This window comes from Grus americana, chromosome 26 (genome assembly GCF_028858705.1).
Source record: "Grus americana isolate bGruAme1 chromosome 26, bGruAme1.mat, whole genome shotgun sequence".
NCBI classification, from domain to species: domain Eukaryota; kingdom Metazoa; phylum Chordata; class Aves; order Gruiformes; family Gruidae; genus Grus; species Grus americana.
In genome coordinates, this window is record NC_072877.1 from 4,398,160 (window position 1) to 4,417,443 (window position 19,284).

At 55.7% G+C, this 19,284-nt stretch overlaps 2 protein-coding genes across 2 annotated transcripts; both read left to right on the top strand.

The window, feature by feature from the left end:
• The first annotated feature begins 3,524 nt into the window (after positions 1-3,524).
• On the top strand, positions 3,525-8,064 carry LOC129196598 (disintegrin and metalloproteinase domain-containing protein 9-like). Its single transcript, XM_054804358.1, has 9 exons — positions 3,525-3,541; positions 3,685-3,865; positions 4,112-4,201; positions 4,714-4,912; positions 5,416-5,524; positions 5,933-6,116; positions 6,356-6,436; positions 7,036-7,460; positions 7,947-8,064. The coding sequence occupies exons 1-9, from the start codon at positions 3,525-3,527 to the stop codon at positions 8,062-8,064; spliced, it is 1,404 nt and encodes a 467-aa protein (XP_054660333.1).
• Positions 7,983-19,126, top strand: LOC129196814 (disintegrin and metalloproteinase domain-containing protein 32-like). Its single transcript, XM_054804769.1, has 20 exons — positions 7,983-8,283; positions 8,359-8,420; positions 8,588-8,666; positions 9,384-9,460; positions 9,577-9,751; positions 10,476-10,541; positions 10,788-10,859; positions 11,001-11,167; positions 11,261-11,342; positions 11,637-11,773; positions 11,899-12,079; positions 12,985-13,074; positions 14,246-14,444; positions 15,453-15,558; positions 15,932-16,115; positions 16,389-16,469; positions 17,009-17,117; positions 17,297-17,438; positions 17,670-17,748; positions 18,455-19,126. Exons 1-19 carry the CDS (start codon positions 8,134-8,136, stop codon positions 17,719-17,721), a joined length of 2,211 nt encoding a protein of 736 aa, XP_054660744.1. The 5' UTR covers positions 7,983-8,133; the 3' UTR covers positions 17,722-17,748; positions 18,455-19,126.
• Positions 19,127-19,284: the final 158 nt, after the last annotated feature.

Genomic DNA, 19,284 nt, shown 5'->3' on the forward strand with positions numbered 1-19,284 from the left:
ACGAACCACATGGAGATAATGAAGTGAGCGCGTGGCTGTTCTCGGGGCGATGCGGATGTCCCCGTCAGGCGAGGAGGGGCCCAATCCTGTGGGAAGCTTTGCTGGTGGTGCCTGGATGGACAGAGATGGGGGGGGGGCGTTTGGGAGTGCCAGTGCTCGTGGTGGGGTGTCGCCTGGAGCGTTACTCATCTCGTGCCTAACGAGAGGTGTCACCAAGGGCGCAGGATTTATTGATGGGTTTGTAAAAGTGGGCATATTTCTCCCTCCAACCCGCAGAGAGTTGGCAGCGATGTGCTGGCTGCTTCGGCCATGGGGTTCATGTGAGTGTCCCGGGGCCCCAGTTTTCATCTTTGCCACGAGCCAATGTTACTAGTGGAAGCGTTGTCCTGCGTGTTAATACACGGCTTTTGCTTTCTGCTCTGAGAGCAAATCAGCAGATGGTGATGCCTTGTGGGGGGATTTAGTGTCTCGGACAAGTCGTCATTTCTTACACCTCATGACTGAATTGGTGAAATGAATTATTAACAGTGAAGAATTCCTTTTTCCCAGTCAGTGTCCCAATACCATGGAGAGATGTCACTCCACGTAGTTCTGGAAAGGGCTTTGGTAAGTCTGTGTCAGTCAGTTTCTCTTCTGTGTCTGTTTTCTTTGCCCTTGCTCGATAAAGCTTCGCCGTGGTCATCCACGCGGTCCTGCCGGCTCTGTACGGTCTGTGCCTTGTGGCCACGTGTCAGCGGGCAGAAGCCACTCTGTGAGAGATTGCAAATAACCCCATGTGCTTCAGCGTGGCAAATAGCCTAGATATAATCTCATGTCATTTTTCAGTACGACTACCTGGGTGCAGACAAGTATTTTGTGGCACAGAAGATAGTTCAGGTCTCCAGCTTGCTCAGCAGTGTAAGTTTTTTCTGGATTTATATGTACTGAGATGGACATTTTGATAGTTTATTTCAGCCTATTAATGGATAGGTCTTGGTAGGATTTGTCTAATTTTGGAGAAGATAATAATTAAATGTGCTCTCTGAAAATACTGAATCTCAGCTTTTTAGCTTTTGCCTTTTTGGTTTAGTCTGTCAGAGCTCCAGGTTTGTCTAGGACTTGTCCAGACTGGGGCGGGAGATGTGGAGGGGATTTTACCCCTTGCTGTCCAACGCAAACACGTGCTCTAAATCAGTGGTGCTCGAGTACAGCAGTCCCTGTTCCCAAAATCTCGGTGGTGACACGCCGTCCCGCAGCACACGCTCCGCCGAGGGGCCGTCGTGCTCTTAGGCAGGTGCCAGCAGCCTCCGCTGCTCGTTTCCATCTGTCTGTCTCAGGGGAGCGATCTTAATTTTTTCCTGCCTGTGTAGTACGCAGCATGCGCAGCTGGCTGAGCGTTTGACTTGAAATCACAGGGAATATAGCGTCTCCTCCTGGAAACCTAAAAAATGCAGACACGGACAAGTTTGTGTATTCTCTGTTTAATTATTTAATGTATCGATTCAAGCTTAGGTTGTCTTTGGGTTTTTTTAGATCCTGCTTACTGAACTAATTTTTTTTCCTCTTTTAGACACACTTCTGTGTCTTTCTGTTTTGTATTTCCTACACCTTTTTCATGACACACGTACAAAGCAGCCGATCAGTTGCCAACCGCTCCCGTCTGTTTTCCTGAGGCAGCGTGGCCGCTAATAAGAACAAACATTTAAACAGCGCTTGGAATGAAACGTATGGGAACAGCCGCTTCTCTCGTTAAACTTGCAGATATTCAGGTCTCTCAATCTAACAGTTACGCTGTCCTCCATGGAGATCTGGATGGATAACGGTATGTTTAAGACCACGGGGGATGGAGAGGAAGTGCTGATGCAGCTGTTGGAGTGGAAGCGGACCAGCCGCCTTCTGCAGCCCCACGAAGTGCCGTATCTGTTCCTGTAAGAATAAATTGTCATCGTTATTTAAGGGCAGACGGTAACAATCTGCTGAATGCGTTTACGTTAGAACAACAGATTTTGCTGTGAGTGTGGTGCCTCTTGTAAAATTGAAGCGAGAACGCAGTGAGGAGTTACAAACATAGCGCGAGCTCTGCCCGAGCTGGGCACGACCAGCCGGCTCCAGCCGGGGCTGGCAGTGATGGGACGTCCCGGGCTGGACGGCCGGTGAGCGCACGTGTGTTTCAGGTACAGGGACCAAGCAGCGTACGCGGGCGCAACGGCTCTGGGAAAGGCGTGTCAGAGAGACGCTGCTGGCGCAGTGGCCGTGGTACGGTGCTGCCCGTGAAGCCGGAGTTTGCCCATGGGCGGCAGGGACAGGGACAGGGACAGGGTGGGAGCATCCGCAGCTGGAGCTGGGGTCCGGTGGGGTCCGGGCAGGGAAGGCGCAGCCGCGGCAGCCCTGCTCTCTCCTCCCTGTAGTACCAAGAGTCCGTGACGCTGGAGTCCTTCTCCATCCTCCTGGCCCAGCTGCTGGGACGCAGCATGGGCATAAGATACGACTCCCAGGACTGCCACTGCGGCGGGCGCATCTGTATCATGAGCCCGGAGGCGCTGTGAGTTGGTTGGGTCCCATCCTGCTGGGGCTGCGGGGGCCGGGGAGACGAGGTGGGTGGGCAGGGTGCGGTGGGGGGAGATCAGGGTCCCCGGCACCTACCAGGTGGGTGCCAGCACCCATCGGGCTCCTACAGCCGCGTGTCACCCACCGCCTCTCATCATCATCAGAGGTGTCTTGGGCGCGTTTTGCTTAGGCTAGGCAAGATCCGTTCTTTTTTGAATTTTAATGTTTAGAAATTGAACCCCTGGAAATCTGAATTAATTTCCAGTTACTGTACATGCGATAAAGGTTCATTTTGTATGCAAATGTTGCCTTCAAATTGACCGCACAGTAGCTGTGAGAGCGTAGGGGTAAGGGGTAAGGGTTAAGTGCAGCCGAGCCGAGTCTGCTTACGGGGGGAAACACTCTGTGTGTGTGTGTGTGTGCGCGTGCACATGCATGTGTGTAAATAAGTATCCGTGTATATATATAAAATGATATATATGTGTAGATACCAACGTTAAGAGACCAGGCGATCTAATATTCTTCAAGGAAAAAAATTTCCGTTCAGATTTGATTTTGTTAGTACTGGGAAAAGAATAGCCAACAAGAAAATAGGAGTTAAATTAAAAACATGTTTTAATTACTAGAAATCCTGAGCTATTTTGGCTTTCCATTTTATTATCTCAGACGTAAAAAATGCAGTGTTTATGTTAGTTAATATTTTTGAAAAGCAATAGTTGTATTTCCTTTAAACAGGAGAGCGTGCTACTCCAGCACTTCTGCCTCTGAGTCGTACGTGATTGGAATCAAGTTTTACAAAATGATTGCATGTAGAATATACTTTAAAATAGCACATCTAGGGTGATATCCTAAAAAGAACGTGAAACATTGTGAAAACAAAATAGAGTTGTTCTTACTATAGGAATGATGAAGTATAAAGTAGTGATTTGACTTGAGAAATGGACACTTTTCATTTCAAAAGCACGATATTTCTGAATGCTTCTCAGTCTCTGTTAATAATGCGTTCTAAACTCAGGTCTGGCAAGTGACCGGAAAGACACCCAGGGAACTGTTGTGCCTTGTGCCGGCATCTGAACGAGTCCTTGAGCTGCCCAGAGATTTTGAGAGTGAACGGTGGTAGATGTGTTAACGTGTAAATGGATAATTGCTTTATTTTAGACGTGTCAGTGGGGCAAAAGCCTTTAGCAGCTGCAGCATCAGGGACTTTGGAACCTTCCTGGAGCGGAACAGGGGCTGCCCTTTCATCAGGCACGCTCTGCCTCAGCCTTCCTACCGCGCGACCGTCTGCGGCAACGGCGTGGTGGAGCCCGGCGAGCAGTGCGACTGCGGGGTGACGGAGGTGGGTGCCGCGCTCCGGCGGAGGGTCGGGCTTTTTTCTGGTCCTGAGAGCGGGTGTAAGCGGGAACCGGTCTCAGGTGGTGTATGAGGCACTTCTGTGGTAACACGCAGCAGAGCAGCGTTGCCGCTGCTCTTCCCTCGGCTCCTGCGGGGTACGCTGTTTGGTGGGAGGGGGGGCGTCGGGGCAAGCAGCCGTCCTGCAGATGAGGACGTTTGCAGCAAGTCATGATTTCTGGTGCGTTTGCAGACCTGTGCGCTGGACAAATGTTGTACTGCCCAGTGTAACTTCAAACCAGGAATGAAGTGCTCCCTGGGATTGTGCTGTGAAAATTGCCAGGTAAGGTGTGCTCCTAATTATCAGAAGTTAAGGCCATTGTTAAACCTTGGAGCAGTACTAGTTTCTATAGTAGCACTGTCAACGAGCTTTCTGGTCTTGCTTGGATGGGCATCTCCAAAAAAAACTTAACGGTATTTGTGTTGCATTTTGTCTCCTCCGGATTATGTTGTAATGAATGTCAGGTAAGGCATGTGTTTATAGTTATTGCAAGATCATGATTTCTTTTTGGAGAAATAGTACGTTCCCACGCTGAAGGATGGAGACAGACTTTCTGCTGTCTGAGAGGTTCCCGGGTAGGGCTTTGCAGCTCAGCTCCCTGAAAGCCCCGGGAGGAATCTCCCTGGGGGAAGACTGTCTTGGGCGGTGTCACATGCGTACGCGTGCGGTGATCCCGAGGGACCGGGGATGTGTGTCAGGACAGCGTCGGGAGGGGCTGCGTGGGCCTGGGGGGGGCCCCCGGTCGGTGGCTGTGGAAGGATGGAGAGAAGGGTCCCTCCTGCCTCCCCTGCCAGTTCAAGCAGAAGAACTCGCAGTGCCGCCCCCCCGCCGACGCGCAGTGTGACCTGGCCGAGTTCTGCAACGGGTCCTCCGCGTCCTGCCCCCCCGACCTGTACGTGCAGGACGGGCACGAGTGTGAGCACGGCACCGGCTACTGCTACAAGGGACGCTGCCGGTCTCCGGACCTGCAGTGCCAGGCACTCTACGGGAGAGGTAACGGGCTGCTCTCACTAGAACTAATGTCGAGCTCCAGGGCTGGTCTAGGGCAGAAGGTGGCATCCCAGCCGATGGATGTTCTCCCTCTGTCTTGCATGAAGCTGGGGGCTGCCGGGAGTATGTGGTGTAGGGAAGGGCAGAGGAGACCGCAGGGTGGGTTACTCACGCTTGCGGAGAGGGGAAGGGGATGGGCCGTCAGAAGAGGGTGACACTTTCCACGGGGATTTCAGCCGGTCATGCAGACCTCACTGCTTCTCAGAGAGGAGAACGAGACAGAAAAATCCCCTGGTGCTGTTGTGGAAGGTGTTTTGGGCTGGTCAGGCCATGGCACCGTCTGTGCGGTCTGTCCCACAACCTGAACAGAGGTGGCTAGCCATGGGACTGGAGCGGTAGCCAAGTATTCCTCTGTCAGAGGCCAGAAGTGATAATGTTAGAGGCAACAGAGGTATCTTAGTCTGTATTGCCCTCCGTGGTAATCAGTATTATTTCTAAACTTCCAGGTGCAAAAAATGCTCCTTTGGCTTGCTATGAAGAAGTCAACAGCCAGCAGGATAGGTTTGGCCACTGTGGCAACCACCCGAAGGATGGCTATCAGCCCTGTTCCTGGCCGTAGGTTTCAAGGGAATGCAGTGTTGAACTGGGAACGTATATTTAATTTGTGCTTCCCTTTACTGTCCGTGCAAAGTAATGAGCCGTAAGAAGGTTGCCTTTGGTATGTTTTTCTTTTGCTGGCCAGAATTGACTTGCATTATTAGCTCTAGACGTTCTTTAGAGAAATGGTGGTGTAGAGAAACCGGAGGCTTCTGAAGGCAATTTCAGCACACACCTAATTGTACAAGCATGTAATGTTCCGATGGTTCACAGGATGGCTTCTCCCCTTGTATCAAGGATTCAACTCATCAAACTCCACGTGCTTGTGTTGTTATTCTGGGTAAACACACCTCAGTGTCTCCAGCACTGTGAGCAATTAGATGCTCTGCGTACTGGTCTAATTTATTGTGCTAATGAATTTTTTAGGAATCTGGGATGCGGAAAGTTAGTATGTACGTACCCGAATCGTATTCCCTTCACAAAAGTCAAGGGTGCCGTAATTTATGCTCAAGTGCAAGAACATCTGTGCGTGTCTTTCGATTTTATGCACAGACCAACAGCATTAGATCCTCTCCTGGTGAAAGAAGGCACAAAATGCGGTCCCAAAAAGGTAAGAAATACTGCACAAGCATCTGGAAATGGCATATAATTATCACAACAATACGTTTTAGAAATAGTTGCCATTTGGCAGTATGAGTTAAAGGTGGTCCGTACTTATGTTTTTAGTACTTATTACCTGTGGTATTCTTTCGATCGTTCTTTAGGGCTAGGAATCCTTTTTAGAGTTATGGCATGGTAAAGGGTGATGAAAAAGTGCCCAGCAGGATTTTTGTCCTTTTGGTCTTTCAGGTTTGTATGAATGGCACGTGCCGCCCACATTCAGTCCTGAAGTATGACTGCAACGTGCAGAGAAAATGCCACGGGCACGGAGTAAGTAACAGCAACGCAGTTAAGTTAGTGTTATTGGTTTGACGAATATTGCTGAGGAAGAGAGAGCGGTTCTGGTAAAAAAATGTCCACTGGGGCTTGTCTGTGAATTGCCTGGATCTGTGTTTTGGGCTGACACTTGTTCTCTGAAATCATCACGCAGCAACAAGCTATTGTGGGAGAAACTAAGTGAGACTACCTAACTTACTTTCTGTCCCAAGCGAAAAATAAGTGAGATAAAAGGGCTTGGAGTATTTGCTTGTCTAGATTAGCAGAAAACTGGAAAAAGAGTATCTAGAGAGGATTTAACTGCACATAATTGAAATAGCGTTGGAAGCGATCAGCATAGCTGTGCATGGCGAAAGGCAGCGTGGTGAACAGCAGAGCGGGGACACGGGAAGGCCGAGCAGGGCTCTGGCACGGCGGTGTCGCGGGGCGCTGGCGGGCTGCTTGTGACCGCTGGCGTGGGAGCAGGGTGTGCAGCGGTGTGCGGAGCAGAGCAGGGGCGGGCGGGAAAGCAGCAGTCCTGGTGGAGATGGAGCACGGCTCCTCGGTGGGGTTTTACAGTAAGGGATGTTTCTTGCCCACCCCCGTGCTGGCAGGTGTGCAATAACAAGAAGAACTGCCACTGCGATCCGGGCTGGAACCCCCCCCAGTGCAAGACTCGGGGATCCTCTGTAGGCGGCAGCATCGACAGCGCGCTGGGCCCCGGTGAGTGCCGAGCTGGGCTTTGGGTGCCCCGTGGGTTTCCTGGGTGCGAAGGCAGCTCCCGTGGCCCCGCAAACGGCCTCGTCGGGCTCGCAGCTGAACAGACGGCCCGTGGCATCGCCTGGCCCTTACTCGGAGCTGTGTCTTTGCTTCTCTCCCTAGATCGTATCGCAAAAAGCTCTGCCCCAGCCGTGCTGAAGAACTGGCTGCTGCTGAGCTTCGGCAGTGTCCTCCTCGCCCTGGTCTGTGGCGCACTTGTGATTACGAAGTGGAGCCGGCTGAAAAGGTTCTGTGCAAGGAGGGGATCACACGTGGACGGGTAAATCGATATTAGTTACCTAATGCAAATCCGCTGTTCTGGGTGTGGGAGATGTGCAGGGAGCACAGAATTACTGGAAAAGCTGGCGGGTGGGATTTGCAGCCTGGGCAGAGCAGGGAAAAGTGGTGCTTGAGAAACAGTAACTGGTTGTTGGTAAACTGGGAACTGTTTGTTGGTCATCAATGGAAGAAACCAGCAAACAGATGTCTAAAATATACAAATATAGGAGAAGCAAAACTTAGGGTGGATTTCCTGGCACCAAGCACGCTGTCTGTGTGCAAAAGCTGGAGGAAATAGGTTTGCCATTTGCTAATTCCTGGGGAAAGCAAACTGTAAAAGGGGAAAAGTAGAAGCTGCAGGTGTCAGTAAAAACGGGGAGTGGCAGCTCACTCGGAGGAGGAGGAGGAGGAGGAGAGCGGGGACATCAGGGCTGGCGGGGACATCGGGGCTGGCGGGGCTGAGGCACCGCTCGGGCTCTCCGTGCAGCCCCGCCGCCGAGGAGGGCAGCGACGGCCGGGACACGGACACGGCCACGGACCCACCCTCGGACCGGGAGCCGGACCGGGACCCGCAGCCGGAGCCGGGGCGGTGCCGCGGGCGCTAATAAAGGCGTTGGGCGGAGCCGCGTGTCCGCGTCTGTGTGCGGGGCCGTTACCGGGCGGTTGGCGGGGCGATGCGGGGGGCGATGCTGGGGGTGCTGGCGCTGGGGGTGCTGGCGCTGGGGGTGCTGGCCGCGCTGGGCTGGTGGCCGGCGGGGGGCGGCGGGGCGCTGGGGGGGCGGCCGGTGGTGCCGGTGCTGGTGGCGGCGGACGGCGCCCCGCAGGTAGGTGGGGAGCCCGGACCCCCGGCCCCGCTCCCCGGCTCCGCCGACTCCTAACGCTCCTCTCCCCGCGGGCAGCGCGCCCGGACCTACATCATCCCCATCGAGGGGACCCCCCGCACCGTGCACCTGCGGCAGCAGTAAGTGGGGTGCAGCGGGCGGGCAGTGCATCCCCCGGCCCCTCTGCAGCCCCCGGGACTGCGCAGGGTCGCGGCCGGGGACCGGGGAGGGCCACTGCCTCGTGCGGTGGCCACCACGTGTGGCCACGGTGCCGAACGCAAGGGTGTCATCTCTGTTTTGTATGCAGAGTGTTTTTGCTGGGGGATTTACGGATCTATACGGATGGCCGAGGGGGGCTTGCAAAATCCGAACTGGCACATATTGAGGTAACAGTCATGCCCTGTGTGCTGTACCCAGCACCTCTGAGAACAGAGTATCTGTGGAAGTGCTCCAGGAGAAAGGTGCAAGGAGAATCTCCTCTGCAGCAGTGCTCTGTAGAGCCCTGTTCTCCCACGACAGTGTCAGCAAGAACTTTCTCAAGGCACCAAACCCCTTCCCTGGGGCCACAGGTAGCCGAGCCAGCGGTGTTCGAACGTCGACGTGGTTGGTACCGCCTGGTTGGAGGAAGGTGGGCGGCAGCCAGCCAGCGGTTTTGCAGAGGGGCAGGGGTGTGGGCCCAGCCTCTATCTGCCGCAGCAGCGCAAGCAATCCCATGTCCCATGTGGGACGTGCAAGCAACCCCAAGTCCCACGTCTGTCCTGCAGCGCATGGGCTCAGGCTGTCTGGGGGCTGCACAGCGTTTGGGAGGACAGCCGCGCTGAGGGCGCGCATCGGCTCACACCCTGCCTCAGCGGGGGCGGACATGGGGGCACGACGGGTTCCCAAGGACGGTAGGGAGCTGAGGAAGGGACAAAGACCAACCGGGGGTCAGTGCAGGTGTCCCTTCCCAGAGGAGGCCACAGTGCTGTGCTTCTCCCCACACGCGTTGTCCCTCTGCGGGGATGAGGACCACAGCACAGGCGGTAGCAAGGTCTGGAGCCTCGCAGGCTGCAGCGCTCTGGGGACAAGGCACCAAGCCATTGATACAGCTTTACTCCTTCCAGCACGACTGCTTCTACGAAGGCTACATCGAGGGATTCCCCATTTCGCTCGTGGCACTTAGCACCTGCTCCGGGCTGAGGTACAGCAGTTGCCTTTGCATGGAGGACAGGCGTCAGTGCGAGCGCTGGGCGGTGTTGGTGTCGTCCCGAGGTGGCGGAGGAGCCATTCCTGCCACTCCACACCTCTGCTTTCCAGCGGGATCCTGCAGCTTGTGAATGCCAGCTACGGGATCAAGCCTCTGCAGGTCGCAGCTGGGTATCAGCATCTCGTGTACCCAATGTGGAATGAAAACGCAGAGACTCGGCTGTTTGTAGAAAACCGCTCTCTTGCCCAGACTGGGGAGCTGTCACTGAAGCCGGAGGATGCAATAGCAGTGAGTACACCTCCCGGCCGGCTGGTCTTCGGTGGGATGGTAGCTGTAGACATGGGAAATTTGTAGCCGAAGGATGCTTCAATTTGTGCAACAGTGTGTTGTTTCTGAGTTGATTTGGTACAGCAGATGCTAAAGAGCTTTGTAACTCATCTGTTCTAAGGGTGAGGTCTCTGCCTGCGACGGGTGGGAGCTATGAGGGCGGTCCAAGGGTGGGCGAACAGGACGGGGATTTCTCAGCAGCAGTTATCGTGCACCTGCCCGTTTGTTAACGGGGCGGAAGAGAGCCAGGCAAGCGGGGAGGGCACGTTGGGCCAAAGCCACCGGCAGTGTGCAGTGCCGGGAGGGCAGCGGTCCCAGCAGGCGGCTGGTGTGTGGTACTGCGGCGTTACAGAGCTGTTGTGGATAGGAAGGAGTCAATGCTTGCCTCTGCTCTCTGTTGTAAGTTGCTTTTTCTATCGGTCTGTGGCCTTGCCAAAATTATTGTTGTAAATATGGATGGAATCCGTGGTGAGGATGTCGTGTTGTAGATGATGTAAGGACTGTTTTCCTGGGAATCTGGGGCTGTTTGTCCTACAGCTCCAAATGGCCGTGAAGTGCAGCAGCTGACCATGGACCTAAAGGTCCCCTTTGCAGAGCTGCTACAAACTGCAGAAGCTCTGCACTAACGCGCACGTGGGGGTTTTTGTTATTCAGTTTGTTTTGTTATTCGATTTTCCTAAAGAGTAAGCAAGCCGTCGGTAGGTCCTCTCGGTATCTGGAAATGCACGCAGTTTTGGACAAAGCTCTGGTAAGTTTTTGCATCTTCTCTGCTGTAAATTGTTGCCTCTAGAAAAAACTTCTGTGTGCAGCAAGCCTGTAGCTACACAAGAATATCAAGGGCAATTTGCAGGAGCCTTGAGGGTCTCCATGCAATGGGAACTAACTCCCTTGGGCATGGACAAGTATACATTTGTGGCAGGGACCACAGCCAGCGCTCTCTGAGAGTTTGCCTCGCACGGTGCCCTGATGTGCTCTTGTGTTTGTCGCCTTCCAGTACGACTATATGGGAGCAGACAAGGATGCTGTGACGGCCAAGATAGTGCAGCTTTTCAGCTATGTGAACAGTGTAGGTTGCTTTTGGTCGCATCCTGAATGCGCGTGGGAAAGGTGTGGTAACGGGATGGATAGGGCCCCGTAGCTAAAGCAGGCAGGAGGCAGTGGAGCAGCAGGGCTTTGTGGACCAGCCGTGGTGTCCGTCTGCCTCCAGATGTTTGCTCGCCTCAGTCTGACAATAGTACTGTCTTCTCTGGAGTTTTGGACGGAAGAGAACAAAATCCAAACCACGGGAGATGCCGAGGAGTTGCTGCAGAGATTTTTGCAGTGGAAAAATGCGCATCGTGCATTGCGGCTGCAGGACATAACGTTCCTATTTGTGTAAGACGAGGATAGCTGTGTTAGCGTGGAAACGAAAGGAAGAGGAAGGTGCCGTTATACCACGTGTTGGACTGAGTCTGGTCTGCTCCCCAGTTACAGGGAGCAGTCCCGTTATGTAGGGGCATCTTCTGCGGGGAAGCTGTGTCTCAGAAACCACGCTGGAGGGGTTGCCTTGGTACGGTACCACTGAGCTGTCTGTCCCCATAACCTCCTGTCCGGGCAGGTAAGGTGGTGAGCGGTGCCTCAGGAGCTAAGCCCTGCGTGCAGCCCGAGGCCGAGGAGCCGCCGGCCACGGACGCTCCTCCGGGTGGGAGCGGAGCCCTGCGAGCAAGGCAGGGGTGCCGGAGAGCGGGTGCCCTCGGGCTGTCGGTGCAGGAGCCCTCACGCCTGCAGCCCACCACAGCCCCAGGGAAGGCACTCGGGTGCGGCAGCAACGGCGGGCTGAGGCCGGTCCTCGTTCCCCCTGCAGTACCGGAGGGCTATGACACTGGAGGCGTTTGCGGTTGTCGTGGCCCAGCTGCTGGGGCTCAGCTTGGGGATGGCATACGAGGATCCCAGGAGCTGTCGCTGCGCAGGAGCCGCCTGCATAATGCAGCCCAGCTCGGTGTAAGGCTCCCCCTGCCCCCTTGGTGCACGCTGGGTTTTGGTGCGATGGCACAGGTGGGACAAGAAGGGCCACACAGCCCCAAATGCAGACCGTGGTACCACCAGCCCTGTCCTCTGACTTGCAGACACTCGGCTGGCGTGAAAGCCTTCAGCAGCTGCAGCGTAAGAGACTTTCAGCGTTTTCTCGCCGCTGGAAAGGGGCAGTGTCTGCTGAACAGGCCAGCTATGGATTCAACGTATAAAGCTCCTGTGTGCGGCAACAAAGTGGTGGAGCTGGGAGAGGCTTGTGACTGCGGTACAGCAGAGGTTAGCTGTGGAGCTTTGGTACAGCGGGAAAGAGCCAAGCCATCCCTGGGGGGGGATGCACTGTCCCAAGAGAGGCGTGAATTGCTCCTGTGCCCTCGGGCAGAGAGGCCTGAGGCTTTATGAAACCCTAAAGCAGCGCCAGTGCTGTGCAGACGCTTGGCTGTGGTTGTCACCATGTCTGGAGCGGCCAGCATAGAGGTTGTATGGTGTTGGTAACGAATGGATGGAGGGAGCTCGTAAGTGGCTGTAGCTGTAATGAGGGGCTGCCCCCGGCCCCCGCTGCAGGGACACAGCCTGAAATGGTGCTGGGGGGATTACCCAAGGGTCCTGCCGAGGTGTCCAGCCACTGATACCACTCGGGAAGCAGGTTTGCACACCAGAGCGGCACGTGGTGACGTTGTGGGGAGAAACTCTGTGACCGCAGCCTGCCAAAAAGGCAGGGGTGCTGGAGCGGTCGTGTGGTTTGCTGGCAGGGCATAGGCAGAGGTGGAGGCAGTGGGGAAGGTCTGGTAGAGGAGCAGTACCCCTGTCGCAGAGAAGGGCGAGCAGCAGATGAACTCCTCTGTCTTGCTGGAAGCCCCCCAGTTTTGTGCCAGCCTGGGTGCAGCCGTGTGTGCACATGCACGAGCGATCTCTGTCCCCGCGAGCGCTGCCGGCCCCGGCAATGGCTCCTCCGTGGCCTCAAGCACGTATGGTTGTGAGGACGGAAAACACGGTCTTGCCGTGGGAGCGGGGATGGCTGGCAGCAGCCAGCGTGGCACAGGGCTCTGCCTGCGGACCCTGGGGGATGGCTGCCTCGGATGACGGGGGCTGCCAGAGGGAAAGGCCGGGCTCTCCAGCTGGTTCCCTTGTCATCCTTGGGAGAGGCAGAACCTCACCTGACTGTCCCCGCTGGTCACCTCCAGGAATGTCGGCGTGACCCGTGCTGCACCGTTGGCTGCAAGATGAGGAGAGGGGTGCAGTGCCTGTCGGGACCGTGCTGCCAGAAATGCCAGGTAAGCAGTGGGGGGGAGCGGGCACGCTGCATTCCCTAGGGATGGCACCCGCGCCGGCATCGCTCACTTACACGCCTGATGTGAAGTGGGAATGTAACGGGACCAGGGTAAACGGGGACTGTGCCTCCAGCCAACGGGACTGGCTAGTGCGCTGATGTGGAGGCTCAGCGAGTGTCGGAAAGTGAAGTGCTGGTGCCAGTTAGGTGTGCCTGTGTCCCAGGAAGGTATTTTTAGGGCACAGGTACTGTGCCTGCTCCCAAAGTACCGAGGTGAAGGAGATGCCGACTTTATGGCTACGTGTGAGGCTCGTAGTGGCGTCCCCCCGTTTTCCCAGCTGGGCGGCGCAGGCTGCACGGGGCCGGGTCACTCTTGTCAGCAGTGGCATGTCTGCAGGGGAGGGCAGCGGGGTGCACGAGTGAGCCGGGGCCGCAGGAGCTGCAGCAAAGGCAGGGCGAGCAGAAATCAGCACATGAGAGTCGCGCCACGTCGGGCTGCGCGGGTGCTGACGGTCTTGGGGTGCACAGGAATTCAGGGGGGCTGCAGCTGGAGCTGGGGCTCCAAAGTGCCGGCAGCTTTGGTCTTGCAAATGTACAGTGAGGAAAGGGTGCAGTGTGGTCCAGAGCCAGAGGAGCTGAGACTTCTCTTCCTGGGGGAGAGCCACGGTGGTGTCTGGAAGGTATTTACTCTGCATGTTGTGCAGATCAGGCCAGCCAAGGGGCGAAGCTTTGGGGCTCCTTTTGTTCGTGTTGCTGGTTGATGCAGTTGTTGAAAACTGTAGATAGAGTGGTTGGTCTGAAGTCTCTCCCATATGGGCCTTGATTCCAGGCAACTGGAAGCTGCGTGGTGGAAGCAGGGGGTGCTGGTTGGCAGCAGGTTCAATAGGAGCCAGCAGCGTGCCTGGAAGTGGTCAGGCAGTTGGACGAGGTGGTTGGTGTAGGTCCCTTCCAAATGGAAAACATTCTCTCCTTTCTCCTAATTCTATTGAAATTCTATTCTATTGAAATTCTATTCTATTGAAATTCTATTCTATTCTATTGAAATTCTATTCTACTGAAATTCTATTCTATTGAAATAATTCTATTCTATTGAAATTCTATTCTATTGAAATTATTCTATTGAAATTCTATTCTATTGAAATAATTCTATTCTATTGAAATTTTCTTTCCTCTAGTTTGTGAAAAGAGGCACATTATGTAGAAGCAGCTCCGAGGATGAGTGTCAATTGAAGGAGTATTGCAACGGCACCTCTGGGGAATGTGCACCCGACCTCTGGGTCATGGACGGGCACCCCTGCAGCAGGAACACTGCCTTCTGCTACCGGGGAGTCTGCCAGACGGCCGACAAGCAGTGTCAGAAGGTCTTTGGCCAAGGTAAGGATGACGGATTGCAGGAGGGGGGCTGGCTGTCGTGTGGGAAATGCAAAGACCTGGAAGGAAGCATTGAAGTGGGAAACCTGGCAGCGCAACCGTGCGTGTGGGTGGAAAGGGACAGGAGGCGCGGAGGAAAGGGTGGAAGCGTGTTGGGCGCTCTGTGCGTCGGTGTGCTGCCGCAGCGTGGGTTAGTCTGTGGGTGTTTGTAGGGGACCAAGTCCCTGTAGCCGGAGTGGAGGTGTCAGTGAGAGAAGAGACCTCATGGGGGTTGATCCAAGCTGGGTGAAAGAGCAAGCAGCCGAGGGGCTGGTGGAAAAGCCCGTGTGTGCACCACGGGAAGGGTGTCCAGGGACAAGGAGCTGGCCTGGCTGTGACTGGTGTACCTGAAGTCGGGGTGGCACAGCGCATCTGCCAGGAGACGCGGGGCCGCTTTGGCAGCGCGCTGTTGGGCGCGATACGCTCGTGAGTGTCCCGGGCACCTGGAGAAATGGCTCACAATGAGCGTCTGCCTCAGGAGCGCAGGGCGAGACGTGCACACGGTGTGTTGCAGCGCTGATGCTGTTCCAGGGAGGCTGGCAATGAAGGAGCAGTGTGTAGTGAGAAGTGGCCGTGGGAGCAGTGGGTGGGGGACGCTGCCATGCAGGACAGGGCTGGCTAGCTGCAAGCACTGCCCTTGCCAGCCAGGTGGATGATCTCATTCTCTGGGACGTGACTCCCAGAAATGTTCCAGAAGTTCTTGTGGCTGTCCTGGGGGGAGCCTGGACACGCAGGAGTAGAGCCGATGGGCACAGAGGAGTGCAGAAAGGAGGCAGCCGGAGCATCCCACGGCGACAGGCTGTAGGGAGCATGAGAGCGAGCACAGCCAGGGCTCTGAATGCCTGTGAGCGTGCAGGTGGCCCCAGGCATCACTGCGTAGTGGCCTGAGTGGTGATGCCCAACCCTGAGGTGGAGAGAGGCTGGTGGAGAGAGGCTGTTGGACAGAGCATGAGTGTTGTTATGTGTTTGCAGGTGCCAAGAATGGACCTTTGGCCTGCTATGAAGAAATTAACAGCCAAAGGGACAGAATGGGACACTGCGGCACCAATCGCCACGGGTACCAGCATTGTGCGTGGAAGTAAGTGCCGTAGCAAGGGCACCAGGGTGCTCTGACCACAGCGTGGTCTGCCACGGAGTGGGGAGCCAGAGAGAAGAGGCAGAGTGCAGACAGGCTCCCCGAACTCAGCTGCCCATCGGCAGAGAGAAGCATGCTGTCCCGGGGCTGGGCGGGCGGGGACACTGGACGTGCCCGTGCGGAGCTGGTGAGCGCACGGGCTGGGAGGGGGGATGTGGAAAAGGCCCATGGCAGATGTAAGCGTGCCCTGTCCGTGTGCTGGGAATTGGGCATTCGGGGTCCATTCTCAAAGTATTCACTCGGTGTTGGCAACAGAGCTGAAATGGAAGGATGAAGGTGGCTGTAGTCACGTCCTTTGCTCACGATGCCCTTGCAGGGATCTCCAATGTGGGAAGCTTGTGTGTGAATATCCAAGCTCCAAACCCTTTACCAAGGAGAAGGCTGCGGTGATTTACACTCAGGTGCAGAACACGCTGTGTGTAACGTTAGACTACATGAAACCTCTCACGGAGAGGGACCCCATGCTGGTGAACGACGGCACCGTCTGTGATGACCACAAGGTAGGTGATCCCCTGATGCGTAGCAGCTCCCTTGGGAGAAGAAGGACTTGTAGAAAGTATTGCTGCGGTAGCGGCATCGGGGCCGTGAGGGCAGCGGCTTTTCGGTCAGCTCCATCCCGACAAGGGCAGCACAACCCCCTAGAGATGGGGTACAGCATGAAGCACCATGCTCCCTTGCACATTCCCAAAAGATCTGCACCCCTCCGGAGTTGGAGCTGGGTGTGTAACCACCCAGCTGGCTGACCTGGGGTTGCCTGTGTGCTTGTTCTGTAGATCTGCCTGAACCAGCAGTGTGTGTCCGCCGCTGTCCTGAACTATACATGTGAGATGGAGACAAAGTGCCACAATCATGGTGTAAGTCACGGTGCCGTGTGGTGGTGTTTGTGGTCCCTTCAACTCTCTGGAGACGTGGCTTGCAAAAGTGGCGTCTCGGGTCATATTTTTGGGGAAGAGAGTCAAGGGGGGATTGGCAGTGGAAGTGCCGGCGCATCTCTTGAGGCTGCGTGCGTAGCACCTCCGGCAGAACTCCCTCGTGGAGCCAAGTGGCTCCTCGTTGTAAATCAGCCAAACGGAAAGGGTGCGAGCCTGCCGGGAGCCTGGAAGAAGTGGTAAGGATGGAGAGAAGGCAGTGCCCCGGGAGGTGGCAGCCAGCATTGACCGTGGCCTGCCGAAACAAGCCCCGTGTTGGCTTCTCGGCACTTGGACCATCCGCCTGCGGCCGTCCCAGGCCGTGACGAGGCACAGAGCTGGCTGTGTGAGCCCAAGTGAGTTTTGCACGGGGAGGCTTTACCTGGCACAAGGTGCCCTGATATCTGTGCCCAGTGTCTGGCGAGTGAGGATGTGTGGGGATGATCTGCAGCTGGCTATGAATCCTGTCTCTCCCTGTCATGCAGGTCTGCAATAACCAAGGGAGCTGCCATTGCCATCCCGGCTGGAAACCACCGACTTGCCAGGAGAAGGCAGGGGTGATTGGTGGGAGCGGCGGCAGCCCGTCCGCAGATGGTGAGCGGCGAGGGCAGCGGCTGCTCGGGGCGAGGGTTCTCACGGGAAGAGATGGTTCCGGGGTGACAGATTCCCGTTCTGGTGGTGGCTTACCATGGCAGGGCCGTGTAGGCAAGTGTCTGGTCCTGTGGCGTGTCCCACGGTGGGCTCAAAGCGGTTGTTCTGTTTCCTGTGCCTAGGTGAGGTAGACGACAGGAGCGAGGGCTTGCAGAAGCTGTGGCTGATTCTGACCTTCTGCCTCTTTTTGCCTGTCGCCATTGGGCTCGTGCTCATGGCACTAAGGAGAAGCTGCCTTGCCACGGAGAAGTTGGATGAAGACGTGTGAGTCTGTTCTCAGCCCCAGAGGGTGTCGAGGTGATGGTGTGTAGGTGGCACAGAGGTGGCCATAGGCAGCAGGAAAGATGGAGCCTGGATAAGGACTCTTGCTGCACAGCGTGCCCAAGGCGGCAAGAGGAAGCGGGACAGATGATGAAGGGCACGGTGGCAGTGCCGGGAGAAGGATTTTTGCTCCTTGCAGCTCTGACAGGAGCTGCCTTCCCACTCCCACTCTAGGTTGGAAGACAAGGACTGCGTCAACAAGGAAAGGAGCATGTCAGATGTGTAGCGGCACAGCAGGGAAGGACATTGAAATGTAAGTCATTGCCCAAGTGGCTGTTCGGATTTTTTTTTGTGCCGGGCTTGTGTGGGGATGGCGGAGGAGCTGGCAGTGGAAATAGGGAGAGGAGGGAGCCGTTGTGTGTGTGTTGGCATGAAAGTGGCCTTAGTGGAAGTGTCGGTCTGGGGGTCAGGGCTGGACACCCACAGATGTGGCCGGTTGAAGCCACGGGAGTCGGAGCAGGTGGTCAGGAGGCAGAAGTTGGCCAAATATCCCGGGCATGTGGCAGCGGATGGCAGCGTGGGCGGTGGCGAGTGTGTGAGCTCTGAGCGGTGAAGCTTAAGAGGTGCTTGCTGGGAGAAGGTGTGTCAGTGTAATAGGAAAGTGGGGTGGAATAGAGCAGAGTGGAGTAGCATGGAGTGCCCTGGAATAGCAGAGTTAGTTGGAAGGGACCTGTGATGGTTGTTTAGTGCAACTGCTGTAGTTGTTGCAGCTTGTGGGGCAAGTCAGCGTAATGGCTGGCGGTGTGATGCATTAGCAGAAAAGGGCCCAGGGGTGCTGGTTGACAGCCGGCTGAATATGAGCCAGCAGCGTGCCCAGGTGGCCAAGGCGGCCAACAGCATCCTGGCTTGTGTCAGCAATAGTGTGGCCAGCAGTGTGGCAGTCCTTGGGCAGGCAGGGACCTTGGGGTGCAGGTGGCTGGAGGCAAGCGGTGCCTCTGTGGTGTTTCTCTCTCTGGCAGTGTCCAGGATCTGGCAGGGTCTGGCAGCGGGTCTCGGAGCGCAGTCCATGGAGAGCACTGCACGGAGGACGCCGTGGTGCGGCACAGCGGAGGAGATGCCCACGGCCCCAGACTTGGGAGCAAAGTGCCCTACAGCCGGTGTAGTGGTCGCTGTCAGCGCATGTAGTGTGTCTCTTGCGGTGTTCGTTGCTCAATAAAAGGTGTCTGTGATCCCTGAGCGGCACCAGGTGCTGGAGCTGTGCCTGGACTGGGTGGCCCTGAGTGAGTGGAGGGACCCCGGCTGTGTGATGGGGTGGGGTGGGCAAGGGCTGCTCCTGCCCGGGGCATGGCCAGGAGACGTGGCCAGCCCTGACCGACATGTGCCTGGTGTGATGCCAGTGACTGATTGATTGATTGCCCCAAATATCCCCCGAACAGTGAATGACTCTATGTCTCTCCCGGGCTGTCTCTGTCCTCAGGCAGAAGTTTTGGCTGTTCTGTTACACCCTCCTGCCCAGGGTGCCTGAGCGATACCCCTAACTCCCGGGAGTATCATAGCTGCTCTCCTTTCTTGGGACTCATCTTTTAGCCATACAGAGTGGGTTAGGGAAGTCAAAACAGATGGGAAGAATTCAACCCCTAGTTTTGAAAATGGGGTTAAGGATGCTATAGAAATGCAAAATACAAATTAATCTTTATTCCTAAGCGACACTGACTGAATGGCTGAAAAGGGAAGCAGGCTGCAGACCTCGTTTATGTGTTCTTGGCATTTCTTACTGCTCTGAGCAGAGATACAATCTAGGATGAAGACAATGCCTTATACGTGACAACAAAACTCCATTGCAGGGATG

What these genes read in the sequence shown, in the direction of transcription:
- LOC129196598 (XM_054804358.1), top strand. An exon ending in TGTGCTGTGAAAATTGCCAG is followed by an intron (nt 4,202 to 4,713) that starts GTAAGGTGTGCT and finishes CTCCCCTGCCAG; the next exon opens with TTCAAGCAGAAGAACTCGCA. An exon ending in TATCAGCCCTGTTCCTGGCC is followed by an intron (nt 5,525 to 5,932) that starts GTAGGTTTCAAG and finishes TGAATTTTTTAG; the next exon opens with GAATCTGGGATGCGGAAAGT.
- LOC129196814 (XM_054804769.1), top strand. Translation starts at nt 8,134, where the DNA reads ATGCGGGGGGCGATGCTGGGGGTGCTGGCGCTGGGGGTGCTGGCGCTG. An exon ending in CGGCGGACGGCGCCCCGCAG is followed by an intron (nt 8,284 to 8,358) that starts GTAGGTGGGGAG and finishes CCCCGCGGGCAG; the next exon opens with CGCGCCCGGACCTACATCAT. An exon ending in ACGCTGGAGGGGTTGCCTTG is followed by an intron (nt 11,343 to 11,636) that starts GTACGGTACCAC and finishes TTCCCCCTGCAG; the next exon opens with TACCGGAGGGCTATGACACT.